Below are 25,658 nucleotides of genomic sequence, written 5' to 3'. Positions count from 1 at the left end.
CTACTAACTAATCTGTAAACTAGTGAATGGCAGGGTATGGCTACTAACTAATCGGTAAACTAGTGAATGGCAGGGTATGGCTACTAACTAATCTGTAAACTAGTGAATGGCAGGGTATAGCTACTAACTCATCTGTAAACTAGTGAATGGCAGGGTATGGCTACTAACTAATCGGTAAACTATTGAATGGCAGGGTATAGCTACTAACTCATCTGTAAACTTGTGAATGGCAGGGTATGGCTACTAACTAATCGGTAAACTAGTGAATGGCAGGGTATAGCTACTAACTAATCTGTGAACTAGTGAATGGCAGGGTATAGCTACTAACTAATCTGTAAACTAGTGAATGGCAGGGTATAGCTACTAACTAATCTGTAAACTAGTGAATGGCAGGGTATGGCTACTAACTAATCTGTAAACTAGTGAATGGCAGGGTATAGCTACTAACTAATCTGTAAACTAGTGAATGGCAGGGTATAGCTACTAACTCATCTGTAAACTAGTGAATGGCAGGGTATGGCTACTAACTAATTGGTAAACTAGTGAATGGCAGGGTATAGCTACTAACTAATCTGTAAACTAGTGAATGGCAGGGTATGGCTACTAACTAATCGGTAAACTAGTGAATGGCAGGGTATGGCTACTAACTAATCTGTAAACTAGTGAATGGCAGGGTATAGCTACTAACTCATCTGTAAACTAGTGAATGGCAGGGTATGGCTACTAACTAATCGGTAAACTAGTGAATGGCAGGGTATAGCTACTAACTAATCTGTAAACTAGTGAATGGCAGGGTATGGCTACTAACTAATCTGTAAACTAGTGAATGGCAGGGTATGGCTACTAACTAATCGGTAAACTAGTGAATGGCAGGGTATGGCTACTAACTAATCTGTAAATTAGTGAATGGCAGGGTATGGCTACTAACTAATCTGTAAACTAGTGAATGGCAGGGTATGGCTACTAACTAATCTGTAAATTAGTGAATGGCAGGGTATGGCTACTAACTAATCTGTAAACTAGTGAATGGCAGGGTATGGCTACTAACTAATCTGTAAACTAGTGAATGGCAGGGTATAGCTACTAACTATTCTGTAAACTAGTGAATGGCAGGGTATAGCTACTAACTAATCTGTAAACTAGTGAATGGCAGGGTATAGCTACTAACTAATCTGTAAACTAGTGAATGGCAGGGTATGGCTACTAACTAATCTGTAAACTAGTGAATGGCAGGGTATGGCTACTAACTAATCTGTAAACTAGTGAATGGCAGGGTATGGCTACTAACTAATCTGTAAACTAGTGAATGGCAGGGTATAGCTACTAACTCATCTGTAAACTAGTGAATGGCAGGGTATAGCTACTAACTAATCTGTAAACTAGTGAATGGCAGGGTATAGCTACTAACTAATCTGTAAACTAGTGAATGGCAGGGTATAGCTACTAACTAATCTGTAAACTAGTGAATGGCAGGGTATGGCTACTAACTAATCTGTAAACTACTGAATGGCAGGGTATGACTACTAACGTACCCATCTGTAAACTGGTGAATGGTATGACTACTAACATACCCATCTGTAAACTAGTGAATGGTATGACTACTAACATACCCATCTGTAAACTGGTGAATGGTATGACTACTAACGTACCCATCTGTAAACTGGTGAATGGTATGACTACTAACGTACCCATCTGTAAACTGGTGAATGGTATGACTACTAACGTACCCATCTGTAAACTGGTGAATGGTATGACTACTAACGTACCCATCTGTAAACTGGTGAATGGTATGACTACTAACGTACCCATCTGTAAACTGGTGAATGGTATGACTACTAACTTACCCATCTGTAAACTGGTGAATGGTATGACTACTAACGTACCCATCTGTAAACTGGTGAATGGTATGACTACTAACGTACCCATCTGTAAACTGGTGAATGGTATGACTACTAACGTACCCATCTGTAAACTGGTGAATGGTATGACTACTAACGTACCCATCTGTAAACTGGTGAATGGTATGACTACTAACGTACCCATCTGTAAACTGGTGAATGGTATGACTACTAACGTACCCATCTGTAAACTGGTGAATGGTACGGTGAACTGTCCGACGAAGTCATTATCAGTAACAGAGTCGTGGTCCTCGACCACAAAGCGAACCAGGGCCAGCTCTGGCACGTACACATCGAACTTAAAGTTGTCATTCCACATCGGGTTGAAACCTGGGCCGTCCAAAAGCAAGAAAGCACCCATTACACATTGGTATATATACATCTGCTAGTGAAATGAGCATTGTTGAATTCAGGTCAGAACAGTGTCACTTGCTAAGCACTTTGGGTGTGTGAATTCTCATACCATTGTTCCCGATGTACGGCGTCTGTTTATCTGCGGTGTCAGCAGGCACCCCATGTATCTCCACTTTCACCAGAGCGTCCACGATGGATGTCTTTTTCTGGTTCACTTTTGGAAGCTGCTGCGCTGAGATGATCTGGGAATAACAAAAGGGGAAAACAGCTACATGTCAAGAGTTTGTCATCAACGTGGAAACATGGTCATAAGAGAGTGAACGTTGATAACAAACAAGCTATATATGATAAAATAATAATCAAATACAATTTTATTCGTCACATGGATTCGTAAAAAACGTGTAGACTAACAGTGAAATGCTGACTTATGGGTCCTTCCCAACAACGCAGAGAGAAAGAAAATAGAGAAATAATAGAAAAGTAAAACACGTAATAAGAGATACAAAATAAGTAACAATAACTTGGCTAAATGCACGGTGTATCAGTACTGAGTCGATTGAGGTAGATATGTACATATAACCGACAAGCCAGAGAATCAGTCTGACCATGATGTGGAGCGTCTTGTGCTGCAGCCACGGTCCCGTGGTCAGAGTGATGGGGTCAAACTCTGACCCCCGGTCCCTCATGTAGGCTGGCTTTAGGACGTATCCTGTCTTCCCGTTGGTCAGGAACCGACCCTGGTTCACATCCATGTCATTACAGGAGGTCTGGAAGTTCAGGGACACTGACAGGAGGAGATTAAGTAACAGTTATGGGGAGAATCCTTACCCTTCTAGAATGCTCACTCCTCATGGATGGTGCAAGCATGGTTTCCTCACACCATCCCTTTAAAATCCATGAGGGGGAGTGTACATTTAAATATCAGTCATTTGGCAGATGATGTTATCCAGAGTGCCTTGCTCAAGTGCACATTGACAGATTTTTCACGGAGTCGGCCCAACGCTCTTGTCATGACGCTAGCCCTGTCAGTGAATCGGCTAGCAGAGATGTGAACAACCACGACATTACAACCACGTCGTAAATACCACAGAGACTCCTCTCTGTCACGCCCTGGCCTTAGTTATCTTTGTTTTCTGTATTATTTTAGTTAGGTCAGGGTGTGACATGGGGGATGTTTGTGTGTGTTTGTCTCGTCTTGGGTGGTTGTATTGTCTAGGTTTTTTTTGTAGAGTTCATGGGATTGTGTTCAGTGTAGGTGTTTAGGAAAGTCTATGGTTGCCTAGATTGGTTCTCAATTAGAGACAGCTGTCTATCATTGTCTCTGATTGGGAGCCATATTTAAGGCAGCCATAGTCATTAGGTAGGTTGTGGGATATTGTCTAGGTGTAGTGTTTAGTGGCAGCACATTTTGTTTGTATAGCTTCACGTTCGTCGGTTTTTTGTTAGTTTGTAAAAGTGGTTGTTTCGTCTTCATTAAAAAAGAGAAGATGTATTGCTATCACGCTGCGCCTTGGTCCTCTCTTTCACCATACGACGATCGTGACACTCTCTCCATGACCTTGGTCCTCTCTTTCACCATACGACGATCGTGACACTCTCTCCATGACCTTGGTCCTCTCTTTCACCATACGACGATCGTGACACTCTCTCCATGACCTTGGTCCTCTCTTTCACCATACGACGATCGTGACACTCTCTCCATGACCTTGGTCCTCTCTTTCACCATACGACGATCGTGACACTCTCTCCATGACCTTGGTCCTCTCTTTCACCATACGACGATCGTGACACTCTCTCCATGACCTTGGTCCTCTCTTTCACCATACGACGATCGTGACACTCTCTCCATGACCTTGGTCCTCTCTTTCACCATACGACGATCGTGACACTCTCTCCATGACCTTGGTCCTCTCTTTCACCATACGACGATCGTGACACTCTCTCCATGACCTTGGTCCTCTCTTTCACCATACGACGATCGTGACACTCTCTCCATGACCTTGGTCCTCTCTTTCACCATACGACGATCGTGACACTCTCTCCATGACCTTGGTCCTCTCTTTCACCATACGACGATCGTGACACTCTCTCCATGACCTTGGTCCTCTCTTTCACCATACGACGATCGTGACACTCTCTCCATGACCTTGGTCCTCTCTTTCACCATACGACGATCGTGACACTCTCTCCATGACCTTGGTCCTCTCTTTCACCATACGACGAGCGTGACACTCTCTCCATGACCTTGGTCCTCTCTTTCACCATACGACGAGCGTGACACTCTCTCCATGACCTTGGTCCTCTCTTTCACCATACGACGATCGTGACACTCTCTCCATGACCTTGGTCCTCTCTTTCACCATACGACGATCGTGACACTCTCTCCATGACCTTGGTCCTCTCTTTCACCATACGACGATCGTGACACTCTCTCCATGACCTTGGTCCTCTCTTTCACCATACGACGATCGTGACACTCTCTCCATGACCTTGCGGTATAGAGAGATAGAGATTTACAGTAAGACAAAGGGATTCTCCCGCCGAATTCTACTACATCCCAGAATTTGAGAATTTAACAATATTCCTATTTTGGATAATGTGTGAACTTTCGGTGGAGAAGCCAGCTACGACCCGGTCCGTTTTGTTTCATGTTTGTGACCTCATGAAAGATAATACAGCCACATTACCCTAACTCTGTTTATACAGGTCCCTCAGTTATGAGGCTTGCATCTTATTCTTGTTTAAAGTAAATGAGAAAAGATGAAACTATTTGCAAAATGATGTAATGTGATGTTAACTTTTAAAATGAGAAAATCATCTTCCCTGTAAAGTTTAACTAAGTCAGTAGCCACGCCCAGGTGTATAGGCATTGGTTGGAAATTATGAACCAACCCCTTTTCTACATTTCTATAAGTGCCCCCGTGACCCAATTCACGGTGGACTAAGCAAACCCCAGCGTGAGCTGTGGTGGCGAATAGTTGAATATCCACTCTACATAACGAAAAGTCACTGAAGTTTCAAATACCGCGAGGATTTGTCCTCACGTTTAAAAGGTCTAATTCTAATGTCAACCATACAGGCCAGGAAACGTGGGCGCTTGCTCTACATGTGAAATGGTATGAATTCTGAACTATTGATCACTCAAGAAGAAGTGAGTCCTAGATGACAGCCTAACAGACTGCAGCTGGAAAGGTAGCAAATCTAGTACGAGAACACTGACCGACGTGGACGAATCTCATAGAGACCCAAGTCCCTTAGTCTTCCTTCCAAAACCCCTTCTCTTCTCTGAATCTATCGTGTGTGGCGTACAGCAGGTCAGCCACCAGGGAGAGACTTGTCGAGTCCTGGTGACAGACAGAGTATACATCACGAGGCGATGGCTCCATCTGCTGGACGTGCCAGGTCTCGACGGGCTCTCTGCCCAGAACTAATTGGGGCTGATTCGGGAGTTGGTGAGTAATCAAGGGCTGATTGCTCACCAGCTGTACAAGCCCCATTAAGCTGCCAGAAGGGCAGCACACAGGAGAGAGACTGGGGGAAGTAAGGTGACTTCCGTGTAGTTGGAGACGGTGCCCCGAGCTAAAACGAGGGAGTTTGAGTTTGTGTGCCCGACAGGATACAGTAAGACCCGGAGCCCAGAAGACGGTATCCCGGAGAGGGTCTCTTGGGGGAGACCTATTCTTTTCTTTTGATTTATTATTCAATAAACACCCTTGAAACCGAGCTAATCCTACTCTGTCCGTGTCTGATCTGTGTAAACAACTTGACCAAACCCCCTGGTCTGCTACACGTGTTATAACCAAACAGTTTTTGTTTAGTCCACTAGGGACGGTATTTACGGTATAATGTTATTATGTATTGTATATTCTGTAATTGTTTAATTAGTTAGTAAATAAATAATTGAGCCAGTTGGTGTATGGATGATTTATAGTAAAGGCTGGGTTCGTGCAGATAACCAACAATTTACGACGTTCAGATGAAACTGACGAAGGTAATAATAATAATTAATTGACTAATTGATCAGATATTAAAATATCTGAAGAGTTATATTCAGAAAATTATAACTTTGTAATCTGAACATTTTCCGTGGTGCCCCGACTTCCTAGTTAATTATATTTACATTATTAGTTTAATCATGTAATAATAATTACAGAGAATTGATTAGATAAAATAACAGTCTTCACCTTTAATGATACTAAAGACACAACAGTCTTAACCGCTAGGCTACCTGCTGCCTAACTTCAGGAGAGAATTGTACCACAGCCCATTTACCATATGAAAACATTCCCTCTAGCCCTTGTCCCTTCTTCTTTAGACAGTCTTACCGATCTGACAGCCTGCGTTCCACAAGGGTACAGGGTTATAGTTGGAGGAGTCTGTTCTGCTGCCTGCTGGATAGATACGACTCAGCTTGTCCACATTGTGATGGATGTAGCTGTTGGCTGGAGAGAGCGAGAGAGAGAGAGAGAACAAACAAACGAGAGAGAGAACAGAAAGAGAGAGAGAGAACAAAAAGAGAGAGAGGACAAAAAGAGAGAGAGGACAAAAAGAGAGAGAGAACAGAAAGAGAGAGAAAGAGAAAACAAAAAGCGAGAGATGTCACTTAGCTATACAGAAACTATACAGAAACTATACGGAAACTATACGGAAACTATACGGAAGCTATACGGAAACTATACAGAAACTATACAGAAGCTATACAGAAACTATACAGAAACTATCCAGAAACTATACAGAAACTATACAGAAGCTATACAGAAACTATACAGAAACTATACAGAAACTATACAGAAGCTATACAGAAACTATACAGAAACTATACAGAAACTATATAGAAACTATACAGAAACTATACAGAAGCTATACAGAAACTATACAGAAACTATACAGAAGCTATACAGAAACTATACAGAAACTATACAGAAACTATACAGAAACTATACAGAACAACGTCATTCTCATATCCTTACTGGAGTGTGATGAGAAACTATTAACAATATGTTTTGTGTACAATTCAGTTCAATGAAGTTGAAATAAAACCCACAAAAAGAGACACAATTGATGCAGATACCATACAGTCTACAATAATGGCATTGTATCTCTGAGATTTTCTCCATTTGTGTTAGTCTAATATAACCTTCGCAGCAGTGACGTAATGGTAAAACCTTCACGACAGTGACGTAACGGTAAAACCTTCACGACAGTGACGTAACGGTAAAACCTTCACGACAGTGACGTAACGGTAAAACCTTCACGATAGTGACGTAACGGTAAAACCTTCACAACAGTGACGTAACGGTAAAACCTTCACGACAGTGACGTAACGGTAAAACCTTCACGACAGTGACGTAACGGTAAAACCTTCACGACAGTGACGTAACGGTAAAACCTTCACGACAGTGACGTAACGGTAAAACCTTCACGATAGTGACGTAACGGTAAAACCGTCACGATAGTGACGTAACGGTAAAACCTTCACGACAGTGACGTAACGGTAAAGCCTTCACGACAGTGACGTAACGGTAAAGCCTTCACGACAGTGACGTAACGGTAAAACCTTCACGACAGTGACGTACCGGTAAGAACCTTCAGAGCAGTGACGTAACGGTAAAAACCTTCACAGCAGTGACGTAGAGGTAAAAACCTTCACAGCAGTGACGTAGAGGTAAAAACCTTCGTAAAAACCTTCACAGCAGTGACGTAGAGGTAAAAACCTTCACAGCAGTGACGTAGAGGTAAAAACCTTCACAGCAGTGACGTAATGGGAATAACCTTCAGAGCAGTGACGTAGTGGTAATAACCTTCACAGCAGTGACGTAGAGGTAAAAACCTTCACAGCAGTGATGTAATGGGAATAACCTTCACAGCAGTGACGTAGAGGTAAAAACCTTCACAGCAGTGACGTAGAGGTAAAAACCTTCACAGCAGTGACGTAGAGGTAAAAAACCTTCACAGCAGTGACAGAGGTAAAAAACCTTCACAGCAGTGACGTAGAGGTAAAAAAATGGTGGGTAAACTGATGGCCGTTCATGGTGAATAAAGTAACACTCCCTATATTTGCTAAACATTTTCTGCGATAAGTGGCGATAGGTTGTAATAGGTAGCTGAACGCTTGAGCAAAATAAAAAATGTACCCTCCACTACACCCTCAGCTTCACAGTTAACATTCTCACCAGACTAATCAGCTTCACAGTTAAAATTCTTACCAGACTCCTCAGCTTCACAGTTAACATTCTCATCAGACTCCTCAGCTTCACAGTTAACATGCTCACCAGACTCCTCAGCTTCACAGTTAACATGCTCACCAGACTCCTCAGCTTCACAGTTAACATGCTCACCAGACTCCTCAGCTTCACAGTTAACATGCTCACCAGACTCCTCAGCTTCACAGTTAACATGCTCACCAGACTCCTCAGCTTCACAGTTAACATGCTCACCAGACTCCTCAGCTTCACAGTTAACATGCTCACCAGACTCCTCAGCTTCACAGTTAACATTCTCACCAGACTCCTCAGCTTCACGGTTAACATGCTCACCAGACTCCTCAGCTTCACAGTTAACATGCTCACCAGACTCCTCAGCCAACGCCACAGCTTTCCTTTCCTTGAAGGAGGACATCTCGTAGAAGCCCAGGTTATCTTTAGCGTCCTGGAATCCGTTGAAATTGACGCTCTTACAGTAGATCACCATGTCTGACAGCTCCTTAGCCAGCTTCAGCTTTTTACCTTCCTACAGATCAAACACATTCACACTTCAGCTCACTTCAGCTTTACTGTACAGTAGGTTGGGCAGAATGGTAACACACTCCAGATCTACTAGAACATGCAGAACATATAGAACATACAGAACATACAGAACATATAGAACATACAGAACATATAGAACATACAGAACATATAGAACATACAGAACATATAGAACATACAGAACATATAGAACATACAGAACATACAGAACATATAGAACATACAGAACATATAGAACATACAGAACATATAGAACATACAGAACATACAGAACATATAGAACATACAGAACATATAGAACATACAGAACATACAGAACATACAGAACATATAGAACATACAGAACATATAGAACATACAGAACATACAGAACATATAGAACATACAGAACATACAGAACATATAGAACATACAGAACATATAGAACATACAGAACATATAGAACATACAGAACATGCAGAACATATAGAACATATAGAACATACAGAACATACATAACATATAGAACATATAGAACATACAGAACATATAGAACATACAGAACATATAGAACATACAGAACATATAGAACATACAGAACATATAGAACATACAGAACATATAGAACATACAGAACATATAGAACGTATAGAACATGCAGAACATATAGAACGTATAGAACATACAGAACATACATAACATATAGAACATATAGAACATACAGAACATATAGAACATATAGAACATACAGAATAAATAGAACATACAGAATAAATAGAACATACAGAACATACAGAACATACAGAACAAATAAAACATACACAGTATGTTGCAATACAGTTATATGGTATAGAAGACAGGGAGGGGGCCGTCACAATGATACTATTGGAGTGTCATAGTATGTTTGGCTCCTATTCCCCTACCTTGGCCTTCTTCTTCTCCTCTTCCTCCTCCTCCTCTTTGTCATCCTCCTCCTCCTCAGTTAAGCTACCATCATCCACGGCTGTCTCCTCAGGGCCAAAGCAGGCCTCCAGTTTAGTTAACCTCTTCCCTTTGACCAGGAACCTCCCCTTCAGCTCCTGACGAATGTGACACACATATAAAAATTATCTTCATGTGTTAGTTCACAAATGCTCTGATAATGTGATGGAATAAAACTATATACACTGAGTATACCAAACACTAGGAAACACCTATCTAATATTGAGTTTTGCCCTCAGAACAGCCTCAATTCGTTGGTGTCAAAAGCGTTCCACAGGGATGCCGGCCCATGTTGACTCCAATGCTTCCCACAGTTGTGTCAAGTTAACTGGATGTCCTATGGGTGGTGGACCATTTTGGAAACACACGGAAAACTGTTGAGTGCGGAAAAACCCAACCGCGTTGCAGTTCTCAACACAAACCTGTGTGCCTGGCACCATACCCTGTTCAAAGGCACTTAAATGGTTTTAAATAATTATTTAACCTGTCTCCTCCCATTCATCTAAACTGATTGAAGTGGATTTAACAAGTGACATCAATAAGGGATCATATCTTTCACCTGGATTCACCTGGTCAGTCTATGTCAGGGAAAGAGCAGGTGTTCATAATGTTTTGTATACTCTGTGTATATTTTTAAGTTCTTCTTGACTAAAGACTAGAGACATTCCTGGACAGGAAATGCTGCTGGTCCTAGGAAGCACTAGACACCATTAAAACAGAAGTAAATCGAGAATGTGTTGTGAAAAGAGGGGAACTGTAAGAATTCCGCATTTCATACACTTCCTCATATACACCGCAGACAGTGACTCTTATATGAAACAGTAGAGTAGCCATCCACCTCTGGGGAGGGGAAGTCTGTGGGCATCCGGTCCCCCAGGGGGGAGGTGAGCAGAGCGCTGCCCAGGATGGAGCTCATGTGCTGGGCCATGACCCTCTGCTGCTCCACACTACAGTGATTCTCCAAGGACAGGATCACTGGGTAGTCCGAGGTCTGGGGACAGACAGAGACAGTTAAATACAGTTTAACTCCAGACCTGAGTCAAATAAATGAGTTAAATAATTTCTGTAGGCGCTTGATTTAGCATGGAGTTTAGACTTTTGGGAATATTCCTTTGATTCCATTGTACTGGGCAAACAAAATAAAGTGCAGCATAAGTTTTTGACACAGGGTCAGGCTGAGCCTTTTGGGCCTCTGTTGATAAGAATGATGACCATCTGTAATTAATCCATTGCAAAAAGAAATCTATGTCATCAAACATGATATAAATTAAACAGGACAGACACAATTCTACAAAGTTGACATGGAACTTTAGCCTACCTTAAAGGCGTACTCCTTGATGGCTTTGATGGTGTCTTTAAACAGGATCTTGGAAGTGAGGGTGTATCCGTGGTAGATGACTGGCTCTCCGTCTGACCCGTCCCAGCAGTCCAGCTCCACACAGCGACAGCCCTTTATAAGAGCCCTACGAAGGGTTATAACTGTTTTATAAGAGCCCTACGAAGGGTTATAACTGTTTTATAAGAGCCCTACGAAGAGTTATAACGGTTTCATAAGATCCCTACGAAGAGTTGTAACTGTTTTATAAGAGCCCCACAAAGGGTTATAACTGTTTTATAAGAGCCCTACGAAGAGTTATAACTGTTTTATAAGAGCCCTACAAAGGGTTATAACTGTTTTATAAGAGCCCTACGAAGGGTTATAACTGTTTTATAAGAGCCCTACGAAGAGTTATAACTGTTTTATAAGAGCCCTACAAAGGGTTATAACTGTTTTATAAGAGCCCTACAAAGGGTTATAACTGTTTTATAAGAGCCCTACAAAGGGTTATAACTGTTTTATAAGAGCCCTACGAAGAGTTATAACTGTTTTATAAGAGCCCTACAAAGGGTTATAACTGTTTTATAAGAGCCCTACAAAGGGTTATAACTGTTTTATAAGAGCCCTACAAAGGGTTATAACTGTTTTATAAGAGCCCTACAAAGGGTTATAACTGTTTTATAAGAGCCCGAAGAGTTATTGTTTAACAAATGTTTAACAACATGTCCTGACTTGACTCATTCACAGGCAGACACTGACAAGTAAAGGTTTTAAAATGTCCACAGTGTCTTCCATAAGAATAGAAGCTAAGTAACATTACAATAGCTAGTAAAACTTAGTCCAGACCAGTTGAATCAAGTGTACTACTGTAATACCAGAATAGATCAAATCAGTGGAACTAGCTGAGGTGTGTCAGATAGGAAGGCACATATCTCACATATCACATATCCCCTTGTGGTAGGAACTGAGATTGCAGCGTGTAGGCCAGACTTCCAGTTTGGTATAGCCAAGGAGGGTTTATCATTCTCCAGCTGTTAAGAGAGGAGAGGTTTGGGAAAACATTGCCCTAGATGATGTGTGTCGTTTATACCTGGCATAGGCCTCAGTACTGCTGGGCCCTTTGAGCTGGTCTTCCATCAGGTATGTGTTGTGAGACGAGGAGATGAAGTAGTGGTTCAGGGGCTGGCTCATGTCCTGGTGCACGGCCTTATGGGTAGGGTTCAGCACCAGACCCTCGGGCATGTGGAGATACATCAGGAAACCATCTTGGGTCATCAGCTGCTTCTCTTTGGCTGCAGATAGACCAGACAGATGTCAGACTCTAACTACAAGATAGACTACTGACAAGTCAAATGAGCAGAAGTGTCGTTACTGAATAGGAAGTTAACTCTGAACTGTTTGAAATTATTTGGACAGCTCCCATTTGTCATTTGAGAGCTGCCCAGTCTCACCCTCCAGGGAATGCTGTGTGATAGTAGGATTTTTCTTCTAAATGATTTTGTGAAACGTCTACTGTATGTAGGGCTTAGGAAGACTTTATGGATGCTCTTCTATGTTGTTGTGAAGGCATAATAACTAAAAGTCAACATATTCATTCCTAATCACCTTTATCATCCAGTTCGTACTTGTTGATGAGTCTGTGTGCATCGGCTAGCGTTGCCTCCTCTCTCTGCTCTTTAATCAGGAACTCCAGTAGATTTCCAGCGCTCATGAAGCCCGTGGTCTTAGCGTATTCTCTGTAGATGGTGTCTATCTCCTGGCGATGGGTCAAAAGGCTGTAGAAGTGCTCTATCTCATCACCAACCAGGTGGCCACACTTAGACTGGTCACACTCCTACAGGATGGAGATAGGGAGAAAGACATTCATTGGTGCATCAACATGCTGTTGCTCTCCTGACCCTGCCTCCTGACCCCTGCCTCCTGACCTCTGCCTCCTGACCCTGCCTCCTGACCCTGCCTCCTGACCCGGCCTCCTGCCTCCTGACCCCTGCCTCCTGACCTCTGCCTCCTGACCCTGCCTCCTGGACCCTGCCGCCTGACCCCTGCCCCTGCCCCTGTTCCTGCACTCTGACCCTGCACTCTGACCCTGCCTCCTGACCCCTGACCCTTCCCCCTGACTCTGCCTCTTGACCCTGCCTCCTGACCCGTGACCCCTGACCCTGCCTCCTGACCCATGACCCCTGCCTCCTTGTCTGTCTTGAAGGTGGAGTGTAAAAGACAGAAGACAAAGCTTCTCCTCAAGAACAAGCACCTTACAGGCTGACTACACCGACTCGCGTCGCGTGTGCGACCGTTGCAAAATACATTTAGAAATCTATATTATTCAATTATTGCACACACACTGCTCTTGCGAGCCAACGAGTGTCTGCGTTGCCAAGGGCCAAAATAGAAGTCAGTTCTATTTGTGACGCAGATCGCGCTGCAAGTCCTGCCTCCCCCATCTCCTCATTGGTTTATAGAAGCAGGTACCCATGTGCCATCTCCTCATTGGTTATGCCCACGTGGGTGACTGGAAGACGAACGAGGTCAGTGGCGGTAATGCACCTATTTTATGAAAGTTGCCAATCGCAATATAAAGTCAAGAGAACAAAAAGCCTGGAAGGAGGAGAGATGACTAGAAACGATTCGGTTGACCGTTTTATGTGTGGATTAATTGGTGGAGTAGAGGACCTTGTGCATTTCAGGTATAATAACAACTCAATGTTTATATCCCAGGATAAATTAGCTAGCAACAGCAAGCTAGCTAAATAGGATAAATTAGCAAGCAAGTGCAAGCTAGCTAGCTAAATTGCCATAAATGTTTAATGCTTTTCGACCTGTCCCCAAATTAATATAATTGGTTCAGAGTTTGTTTTGATATTTTAACCTGTGTGTCGTGATCGCGTTTTGTGTGGGGGGAAAAAATACATTTATGCACGATTGCGCACACGCGCAGCTGGTTTGGGTTCCATGTTAGAGACACTATACACAAGGCCTCTACACTGTACACCAGGCCTCTACACTGTACACAAGGCCTCTACGCTATACACAAGGCCTCTACACTGTACACCAGGCCTCTACACTGTACACAAGGCCTCTACGCTATACACAAGGCCTCTACACTGTACACAAGGCCTCTACACTGTACACCAGGCCTCTACACTGTACACAAGGCCTCTACGCTGTACACAAGGCCTCTACGCTGTACACAAGGCCTCTACACTGTACACCAGGCCTCTACACTGTACACAAGGCCTCTACACTGTACACCAGGCCTCTACACTGTACACCAGGCCTCTACACTGTACACCAGGCCTCTACACTGTACACCAGGCCTCTATACTGTACACCAGGCCTCTACACTGTACACCAGGCCTCTATACTGTACACCAGGCCTCTACACTGTACACCAGGCCTCTACACTGTACACCAGGCCTCTATACTGTACACCAGGCCTCTACACTGTACACCAGGCCTCTACACTGTACACCAGGCCTCTACACTGTACACCAGGCCTCTATACTGTACACCAGGCCTCTACACTGTACACCAGGCCTCTATACTGTACACCAGGCCTCTACACTGTACACCAGGCCTCTACACTGTACACCAGGCCTCTATACTGTACACAAGGCCTCTACGCTGTACACAAGGCCTCTACGCTGTACACAAGGCCTCTACACTGTACACCAGGCCTCTACACTGTACACAAGGCCTCTACACTGTACACCAGGCCTCTACACTGTACACCAGGCCTCTACACTGTACACCAGGCCTCTACACTGTACACCAGGCCTCTATACTGTACACCAGGCCTCTACACTGTACACCAGGCCTCTATACTGTACACCAGGCCTCTACACTGTACACCAGGCCTCTACACTGTACACCAGGCCTCTATACTGTACACCAGGCCTCTACACTGTACACCAGGCCTCTACACTGTACACCAGGCCTCTACACTGTACACCAGGCCTCTATACTGTACACCAGGCCTCTACACTGTACACCAGGCCTCTATACTGTACACCAGGCCTCTACACTGTACACCAGGCCTCTACACTGTACACCAGGCCTCTATACTGTACACCAGGCCTCTACACTGTACACCAGGCCTCTATACTGTACACCAGGCCTCTACACTGTACACCAGGCCTCTACACTGTACACCAGGCCTCTACACTGTACACCAGGCCTCTATACTGTACACAAGGCCTCTACACTGTACACCAGGCCTCTATACTGTACACCAGGCCTCTACACTGTACACAAGGCCTCTACACTTTGTCATATTTTATATTGTGACGTGTTCACCTGGAAGACGATTTGAGCTCTTATATGTATCAAAACGTTGTTTTTCTGAGAATTATAAAAGTTATTAAATTATATTTAATTCAAGTGTTCACCTGGAAGAGCTTCTCTGCGTATTCATCGTCCACCTCGATGTTGATCTGGTGCAGGAAGTCCTTCAGCTCCTTCAGACTCAGCTTGTCGTCACTGTTCTTGTCTGCTTTCCTAAGGCAGTTGAAGATCCAACTGAAGAAGAGTTCATGTAAGGACTGAACTCACCGTATCATAGTGGTGATGTGGGTTACATGATCAGTATCATTACCTACTGCAAAGAGGTTGCCAGCCCTCCTGCAGAGCTACCCTTCTGCAGGGTTTTGTTCCAGCCCTACTAGAACAAAAGCCTGCACAGACAGTATTTCTACAAGAGGGTTCCTTGTCATATTGTAGGGCAGCCCCCACAAAGGGACTCTTCTTATCAACTGTATACAATAATTTCCTCTGTGTTTTCCTAGGAATTCAGCGTTATCTGTGCTGGTCTTGCCAACCCTCCATTGGCTCACATTTGAGAAGCCTTGGTTACATCATGTAGGTCTGATATCTGATTGGTGGATAACTTTACAGTAATACTATTGGTCAACAACTCAGATGCTTATTAAAAGGTCTTCATTGTTCTTTCTCTTATTTGTTACTGACCTGCTGTGGTGAGATTCTCTCTCTCTCTCTCTCTCTCTCTCTCTCTCTCTCTCTCTCTCTCTCTCTCTCTCTGTCTCTGTCTCTGTCTCTGTCTCTGTCTCTGTCTCTGTCTCTCTCTCACTCCACCCCGTGGACTTTTGGGGCATGACCTTTCAGGCTATGGTCTCTCTCTCTCTCTCTCTCTCTCTCTGACCATGCTTAGAATAATGCCTTGTAATACTTGTTAATGCTTTGCAACTTGTATTTAGAAGTCTATTCTCAGACATTTTTTCACTGCCTACTACTGTAACTCAAACATAGTCTCTAGCAGATTGCTATTTATCAGATAAACATTTGGGTGTGTATGTGATGTGTATATATAATATACTGAATAGTCACTATCAAATATTACTGCCCATTACAATATTGATTCAGTTTTTGAGTTTCTCAAAAACAAATGGTTAGTAACTAAAGTATACTTACCATAACCACGACCAGGCTGTTATGACCATAGAAATAGAATCGATAGAATGGACCTCCCCATTCAAGTCAATGATGTCATAATGGGTGGATTGGCGGCCGTTGTACTCATGAGTTTACCAGTCAAATTGCCAGAGTTAGAGGTTCCAAGGCCTTTCTATAGATTCTGGTTCCCGTGGTTCTGACTCTATATCTGTGAGAAGGATACTGCTCAGTCTTCTGCTGACTGTTAAGGTTCTCCATGATGGACATGATCTTCTCCAGGCTGGTGACCCACTGCTTGGCCTCCTCCTCAGAGCTGGCCATCAGGTCCAGGGTCTTTCTTCTGCCCTTAAAAATAATGGAGGGTTGTACAAATGCAACTGTGATGTAAATGTGATCGTGTTAATACAATGCTGTACCTAATCTCAGAAACCCAGCACTACAATCTTGTGTAAATGTGTCAGATGATTCATTAGGTTTTGGGGTTTGCTCTTTGTAAAGATACTAATGCGACAAGAGAAGTCTCCAACCTCCCTAAACAGAAACTCTCAGCAAAAGCATGGCCAAATATCCCCCCCCCCCCCCCCCCCCCCCCTTCTGACAGTCGAAATATGCTAACACCTGCGAAATCATGATTTGTCCAAATGATTAGTGCTGAAAAAATCTTGCACACCGGAACATAGTTCCTCGTTAGTGGCCGCATCCCACAGTCTGTTGACGGATGCTTCTATACCACCCTATGTTACGTGCATCTGTCCACGAGAGATTATGCTGTACCAAATATCTGCCTGACCTCCATCCACTGTCATCTCTGCCGGACCTCCACCCACTGTCATCTCTGCCTGACCTCCACCCACTGCCATCTCTGCTTGACCTCCACCCACTGTCATCTCTGCCTGACCTCCACCCACTGCCATCTCTGCTTGACCTCCTCCCACTGTCATCTCTGCCTGACCTCCACCCACTGCCATCTCTGCTTGACCTCCACCCACTGTCATCTCTGCCTGACCTCCACCCACTGCCATCTCTGCTTGACCTCCTCCCACTGTCATCTCTGCCTGACCTCCTCCCACTGTCATCTCTGCCTGACCTCCATCCACTGTCATCTCTGCCTGACCTCCACCCACTGTCATCTCTGCCTGACCTCCACCCACTGCCATCTCTGCTTGACCTCCACCCACTGTCATCTCTGTAATACTGTAAAACAAAATAAAGCCTGACTGAAATTCCATTGAATACACTGCAAATTGAGTTGTTTAAAAATATATAAAAGAACCTTGAAGATTATGGAGAAACATCTCCCCTCCACCGGCGCCTCTGTGTTCTTCCTCAGACCCTCCGATTGACGGCCAGCACGCACCGCCGAGATGTCCTTAATGGAAACTGTAGAAGAGAGGAGGAGTGGAGAGGAGAGGAGAGGAGAGGAGAGGAGAGGAGAGGAGAGGAGAGGAGAGGAGAGGAGAGGAGAGGAGAGGAGAGGAGAGGAGAGGAGAGGAGAGGAGAGGAGAGGAGAGGAGAGGAGAGGTTATTGTCTACAACAGGATCGCTCAGACTATATTGTAAAGCAACTTTGAATACCAAAGAACCAGTGTTGAAAACCAAAGAACCAGTGTTGAAAACCAAAGAACCAGTGTTGAAAACCAAAGAACCAGTGTTGAAAACCAAAGAACCAGTGTTGAATACCAAAGAACCAGTGTTGAATACCAAAGAACCAGTGTTGCCCAACCCAATCCAATCTTGACTACTGCAACTCACTACTCTCCGGCATCAACTCAAGCTCCCTCCATAAGCTGCCAATGGTTCAGAACTTTACAGCCCGACTCCTCACCCACATTAAGTCCTGGCAGCACATCACCCCTGTCAAATCAAATCAAATTGTATTTGTCACATGCGCCGAATACAACAGGTATAGACTTTACCGTGAAATTGCCCAGTCCTCCCCCAGCAGTGATTACAAGATCCTCTTTCTGATCTACAAAGCCCTTCACCACCTTGTCCCCCCCCCCCCCCCCTATTACGTCTCTTCTCCACTATCAACCCACACGCACACTCCATTCCACCACAGCAGGCCACCTTGTCATCCTCAGGTTCAAGCTCCAGAGTTTCAGCGACAGGGCCTTCTCCAGGGTTGCTCCAGAGTTTCAGCGACAGGGCCTTCTCCAGGGTTGCTCCAGAGTTTCAGCGACAGGGCCTTCTCCAGGGTTGCTCCAGAGTTTCAGCGACAGGGCCTTCTCCGGGGTTGCTCCAGAGTTTCAGCGACAGGGCCTTCTCTGGGGTTGCTCCAGAGTTTCAGCGACAGGGCCTTCTCCAGGGTTGCTTCAGAGTTTCAGCGACAGGGCCTTCTCCAGGGTTGCTTCAGAGTTTCAGCGACAGGGCCTTCTCCAGGGTTGCTCCAGAGTTTCAGTGACAGGGCCTTCTCCAGGGTTGCTCCAGAGTTTCAGCGACAGGGCCTTCTCCGGGGTTGCTTCAGAGTTTCAGCGACAGGGCCTTCTCCAGGGTTGCTCCAGAGTTTCAGCGACAGGGCCTTCTCCGGGGTTGCTTCAGAGTTTCAGCGACAGGGCCTTCTCCAGGGTTGATCCTAGGCTCTGGAACTCCCTCCCTCATCTTTCTGTCCCCCCTAAAGCCCTAACTCTTTGACAAGCCCCCTCCCCCCCCCCCCCCCCCCCCCACACACACACACACACAAGCAATGCAATACACTATAAAGATTCTCCTCTCTCCACCACACTGAGCACCACCTAACCTAAACCCTTAACCTACCCCTTACCCTAAACCGGGTTTGTATCCTAACCTCAATCCCGCCTCTTACCCTAAACTGGGTTTGTATCCTAACCTCAATCCCGCCTCTTACCCTAAACTGGGTTTGTATCCTAACCTCAATCCCGCCTCTTACCCTAAACTGGGTTTGTATCCTAACCCCAATCCCGCCTCTTACCCTAAACCGGGTCTATATTCTAACCCCAATCCCGCCTCTTACCCGAAACCAGGTCTGTATCCTAACCCCTATCCCGCCTCTTACCCTAAACCGGGTCTGTATTCTAACCCCAATCCCGCCTCTTACCCTAAACTGGGTTTGTATCCTAACCCCAATCCCGCCTCTTACCCTAAACTGGGTTTGTATCCTAATCCCAACCCTCTCCTCTACAAACACTGGTACATCTCACTCTTTCCCTTCCTTGACCCACCCCTCTCTTTTTTCATGTTTTGATAGTCTGATGTTGTTTTGTTTTGACTACTGTTTTTATTTTATTCATATTTTTTTTAAACTTTGGGTCTATTAAAAAGCACTCCATAAGTCCCATGTATTATTATTATTAAAGCACTCACAGAGAAAAAGAGAGATAAAAGATAATTTGCATAAACAGGAAGCCACATAGGAAAACGTGCAGAAGACAGTTAAGGTTTGGCGTTCCCTAGAACCAGGAAGTACATTATACTAGTCCTGTGTTGATAGACTACTACTTGGGGGAAGTTTTTTTGTGTACTTTGGATACTAAATTGAGTGAGGCTTTTGTTTTCCGTAGTCTTCTGTGTATGTTCTGCATTCAAGTGAACTTTGCTTTGTGTCATAAAATATAATAGACTATACAAATACTCATAAACCAGCTCTGGAAATTTCCACTCAAGATTACAGAATTGACAAAAAAACAAAAAAAAACACATCATTTCAAAAGTATATAAAAGATAAAATACAACAACAAAAAATTATTTAGACCCTTGAAATCCCAAACAAAATGCCTTCAAATTCTTTCTTTATCTCCTTTTTTGTAAAAAAAAACAAAAACAGCTTATCCAATGAAAACACTAATTTCTCTCTGACTTAGAGACCTGTCCGTGCTAAGAGAGACTAAGAAAGCAATAAACTCTTATCACCATAGTTATTATCAAACTATCTGTGTTGACAGACTTTTATGGTCTGTGAACCTAAAGATTTAACCCATAAAAAGGTGACATCATGACGCTGAATGAAATATCAAATCATGTCAAGTACATATAGTGTACGTATTTAATTCTAGCGGCCTAAATAAAATAAATAAAAAACTATCCACATTTTTCGTTTATCTAAATTAATGCCAGATTAGATACCTGTACATATTGCAGTGATTACCATAACAGAAAAATATAATAGTTTTTAAAAGATTTTTATCTGAGAGACCTACTGAGTGTAAAGGTAGAGGATACTGGTTCTTTTGGAGGTGATTTTGGAGGTAGAGGATACCGGTGCTTTTGGAGGTAGAGGATACTGGTTCTTTTGGAGGTAGAGGATACTGGTTCTTTTGGAGGTAGAGGATACTGGATTCTAAAACATTCCCTACCCCAACCACTCCTGTAGATCTGAGAGGACTAGATTTATTTTACCTGTATTTAACTAGGCAAATCAGTTAAGGACAAATTCTTATTTACAATGACGGCCTACCCCGGCCAAACCCTAACCCTGACGACGCTGGGCCAATTGTGCGCCGCCCTATGGGACTCCCAATCACGGCCGGTTGTGATACAGCCTGGAATTGAACCAGTGTCTGTAGTGACGCCTCTAGCACTGAGATGCAGTGCCTTAGACCACTGCGCCACTCGGGAGATAGGTTTCACCTTAAGGTAATTGCAGGGCCTGTGTGTGGAATGGGCTTGGTCAATCCCACAGCTCTTCTGATACAGTAACTCAGTCGTAGATGAGGCCATTTACAGATAGTTAGCCTTCCTGAGAACTACCTGAGAACTACCTCAGCCTCAGGGCTCAGCGAGATAAGGACCTACCTGGCTGACACAGGTGTGGCTATGAGACAGACAATGACAAGGCCATGCACTGCATCACTGGTGCACCGACTAATTGACCATCTCTGCCTCTAGCCGTAGTACGACTCCCATGTTCACAAGCAGGGGTTAAATAGGGGAGGGGTGGTAGGGTTAGAAAGTAATAAAGGAAAATATATATTTTTAAATACATATGTATGAGTATGTATGTATGTATGTATTTATATGTATGTATGTATGTATGTATGTATGTATGTATGTATGTATGTATGTATGTATGTATGTATGTATGTATGTATGTATGTATTTACTATTTTCTACATTGTAGAATAATAGTAAAGACATTTAAACTATGAAATAACACATATGGAATCATGTAGTAACCAAAAAAGGTATATATTTTATATTTCAGATTCTTCAAGGTGATGAAGACAGCTTTGCACACTCTTGGCATTCTCTCAACCAGCTTCATGAGGTAGTCACCTGGAATTCATTTCAATTAACAGTTGTGCCTTGTTAAAAGTTAATTTGTGGAATTTCTTTCATTCTTAATGTAATGCGTTTGAGCCAATCAGTTGTCTTGTGACAAGGAAGAGGTGGTATACAGAAGATAGCCCTATTTGGTAAAAGACCAAGTCCATATTATGTCAAGAACAGCTCAATTAAGCAAAGAGAAATGACATTCCATCGTTACTTTAAGACATGAAGGTCATGAAAGTTTCTTCAAGTGCAGTCACAAAAACCATCAAGCTCTATGAGGAAACTGGCTCTCATGAGGACTGCCACAGGAAAGGAAGACCCAGAGTTATCTTTCTGAGGATAAGTTCATTAGAGTTAACTGCACCTCAGATTGTAGCTCAAATAAATGCTTCACAGACTTCAAGTAATAGACATATCTCAACATCAACTGTTCAGAAGAGACTGCGTGAATCAGGTGTTCATGGTCGAATTGCTGCAAAGAAACCACTACTAAAGGACACCAATAAGAAGAAGAGACTTGCCTGGGCCAAGAAACTCAGGCAATGGACATTAGACTGGTGGAAATCTGTCCTTTGGTCTGTTGAGTCCAAAACCACCGTTGTGTGGTTCCCATCCTGAAGCATGGAGGAGGAGTGTGATGCTGTGGGGGTGCTTGGCTGGTGACACTGTCAGTGATTTATTTAGAATTCAAGGCATACTTAACCAGCATGACAACCACAGCATTCTGCTGCAATACGCCATCCCATCTGGTTTGGGCTTAGTGGGACTATAATTTGTTTTTCAACAGGACAATGATCCAACACACCTCCAGGCTGTGTAAGGGCTATTTGACCAAGAAGGAGAGTGATGGAGTGCTGCATCAGATGACCTGGCCTCCACAATCACCTGACCTCAACCCAATTGAGATGGTTTGGGATTAGTTGGACCGCAGAGTGAAGGAAAAGCAGCCAACAAGTGCTCAGCATATGTGGGAACTCCTTCAAGACTGTTGGAAAAGCAGTCCAGGTAAAGCTGGTTGAGAGAATGCCAAGAGTGTGCAAAGCTTTCATCAAGGCAATGGGTTGCTACTTTGAAGAATCTAAAATCTAAAATATATTTTGATTTGTTAAACACTTTTTTGGTTACTACATGATTCCATATGTTTTATTTCATAGTTTTGATGTCTTCACTATTATTCTACAATGTAGAAAATAGTAAAAATTAAAGAAAAACCCTTGAATGAGTAGGTGTGTCCAAACTTTTGACTGGTACTGTATATGTGTGTATATGTATATACTATATATATTTGCAAAAAATATATATGGGGGATTGGAAGTGATGCAGACAATTACATTGATGGAAGCTACAACCTATCTGCAATGTTAAAGCTGAGTGTCGATCTAAGTGTTCCCCCTGAGATGAAACCCCCGTTTATTAACCTCCTAAATCCACCCCATCTCCCAATGGACATCATAGAAGAACAGTGAAATCAGAACAGAGAGTCAACAAACTCCTATCCACCACACCCCCAACACTAGAGAGACAGACGGTCGGGGAGATGGACAGTCATACACACATTGTGGACGGATTTCCACCATGGTGGTTTTCACGGACAAGCACTCACAGGTCTGGTTGGACTTGAAGGTCTTCTTGGACTCGTGCCACATGGTCTGGCAGTCTTCCTGTAGCTTGTAGAAGCGGGTCTTCTTCCAGGAGGAAGATCTCACCTTCAGAAGGTCTCCACCCACCAGCAGGAACTGGAGGTCTGTGTCCCCCTCCATACCTGAGGACGGGAGAGACGGTGTCAGGAGGATAGTAGCTACTGTAGAGGCAATAAAGGCAGGTTATTATTGGAGGTTCACGTCTCCCTCAGGATGGAAAGATATAAAATACAGACTATGAAGACAATAAAGTGAAACTGTAAGAAGAAGACTTAATAAAAAAAGTCTTAATCAATAAAAAAAGAATAAATAAATAATGTAGCCTATAAGGGACAGATCGAAATTTACTGGGTGAGAGGGGTGGTCCAAAATAAGGGAAGGTTGGCCACAGGGGAGGGGAGGGTGGTTTTTATTGGCCACAGGGGAGGGGAAGGTGGTTTTTATTGGCCACAGGGGAGGGGAAGGTGGTTTTTATTGGCCACGGGGGGGGGGAAGGTGGTTTTTATTGGCCACAGGGGAGGGGAAGGTGGTTTTTATTGGCCACAGGGGAGGGGAGGGTGGTTTTTATTGGCCACAGGGGAGGGGAGGGTGGTTTTTATTGGCCACAGGGGAGGGGAGGGTGGTTTTTATTGGCCACAGGGGAGGGGAGGGTGGTTTTTATTGGCCACAGGGGAGGGAGGATGGTTTTTATTGGCCACAGGGGAGGGGAGGGTGGTTTTTATTGGCCACAGGGGAGGGGAGGGTGGTTTTTATTGGCCACAGGGGAGGGAGGGTGGTTTTATTTGGCCACAGGGGAGGGGAGGGTGGTTTTTATTGGCCACAGGGGAGGGAGGGTGGTTTTTATTGGCCACAGGGGAGGGGAGGGTGGTTTTTATTGGCCACAGGGGAGGGGAGGATGGTTTTTATTGGCCACAGGGGAGGGAGGGTGGTTTTTATTGGCCACAGGGGAGGGGAGGGTGGTTTTTATTGGCCACAGGGGAGGGGAAGGTGGTTTTTATTGGCCACAGGGGAGGGGAGGGTGGTTTTTATTGGCCACAGGGGAGGGAGGATGGTTTTTATTGGCCACAGGGGAGGGGAGGGTGGTTTTTATTGGCCACAGGGGAGGGAGGATGGTTTTTATTGGCCACAGGGGAGGGAGGATGGTTTTTATTGGCCACAGGGGAGGGGAGGGTGGTTTTTATTGGCCACAGGGGAGGGAGGATGGTTTTTATTGGCCACAGGGGAGGGGAGGGTGGTTTTTATTGGCCACAGGGGAGGGGAGGGTGGTTTTTATTGGCCACAGGGGAGGGAGGATGGTTTTTATTGACACAGGGGAGGGGAGGGTGGTTTTTATTGGCCACAGGGGAGGGAGGATGGTTTTTATTGACACAAGGGAGGGGAGGGTGGTTTTTATTTTGATCAAACATAAATGTTTACGTTCAAATGCCTCTCCTGTGAAGTAGTTACGTGCGAGATACGCTTAGTTTCCTGAAACAAGTCACATAATGGGGGGGGGGGGGGGGGGGGCTTGCCTGTTTTGCATGTTATTTTGCCATTACTGTGTCACATATCAGTTTTCAAACAATGTAAAAAAAATATACACTACCGTTCAAAAGTTTGGGGTCACTTAGAAAGTTCTTTGTTTTTGAAAGAAAAGCTGATTTTTTGTCCATTAAAATAACATCAAATTGATCAGAAATACAGTGTAGACATTGTTAATGTTGTAATGGCCATTGTAGCTGGAAACGTCAGATTTTTTAATGGAATATCTACATAGGCGTACAGAGGTCCATTATCAGCAACCATCAATCCTGTGTTCCAATGTTGTAAAGCACCATAAATCCAGAGAATGCCAGACTTTGATGACAAAATTTACCCACGAGGCACCACCACCCCACCTTCCTGTTCAAGTGAGCACAGCACAACAAGGTGAGTCCAAAAATGTATTGTATGCTGCTGCATAAATGATGTAATATGCCAGGGAGATGTGTATACTGTAGTTAAGAAAGTAATACTAAGTGTATGTTGTGTAGTAAGATGTTAGTAGCCCATGTGCCTCACCTTAATAATTTGGTCTATAACCTGTTTTAGAGAAATGTAGTCATTGAATATTGTAAGAGCTTTCATT

At 44.0% G+C, this 25,658-nt stretch overlaps 1 protein-coding gene across 1 annotated transcript in view; it reads right to left on the bottom strand.

The window, feature by feature from the left end:
* Positions 1-25,658, bottom strand: part of LOC120055424 (1-phosphatidylinositol 4,5-bisphosphate phosphodiesterase delta-1-like) — a 40,289-nt gene that overhangs the window by 6,619 nt on the left and 8,012 nt on the right. Inside the window, exons 2-15 of the mRNA XM_039003287.1 lie at positions 23,515-23,712; positions 17,956-18,062; positions 16,906-17,027; positions 15,662-15,791; positions 12,882-13,110; positions 12,367-12,568; positions 11,277-11,421; positions 10,797-10,949; positions 9,901-10,056; positions 8,822-8,969; positions 6,578-6,694; positions 2,858-3,036; positions 2,362-2,494; positions 2,079-2,228 (exon numbers count right to left, since the gene is read on the bottom strand). Of these exons, the coding sequence (XP_038859215.1) occupies positions 2,079-2,228; positions 2,362-2,494; positions 2,858-3,036; positions 6,578-6,694; positions 8,822-8,969; positions 9,901-10,056; positions 10,797-10,949; positions 11,277-11,421; positions 12,367-12,568; positions 12,882-13,110; positions 15,662-15,791; positions 16,906-17,027; positions 17,956-18,062; positions 23,515-23,712 (2,169 nt within the window). The remainder of the gene's footprint in view (positions 1-2,078; positions 2,229-2,361; positions 2,495-2,857; positions 3,037-6,577; positions 6,695-8,821; positions 8,970-9,900; positions 10,057-10,796; positions 10,950-11,276; positions 11,422-12,366; positions 12,569-12,881; positions 13,111-15,661; positions 15,792-16,905; positions 17,028-17,955; positions 18,063-23,514; positions 23,713-25,658) is intronic.

Source organism: Salvelinus namaycush, chromosome 11 (genome assembly GCF_016432855.1).
Source record: "Salvelinus namaycush isolate Seneca chromosome 11, SaNama_1.0, whole genome shotgun sequence".
In the NCBI taxonomy this organism is placed as follows: domain Eukaryota; kingdom Metazoa; phylum Chordata; class Actinopteri; order Salmoniformes; family Salmonidae; genus Salvelinus; species Salvelinus namaycush.
The sequence above is the reverse complement of the archived record's forward strand: the minus strand, read 5'-3'. Positions and strand labels throughout refer to the sequence as shown.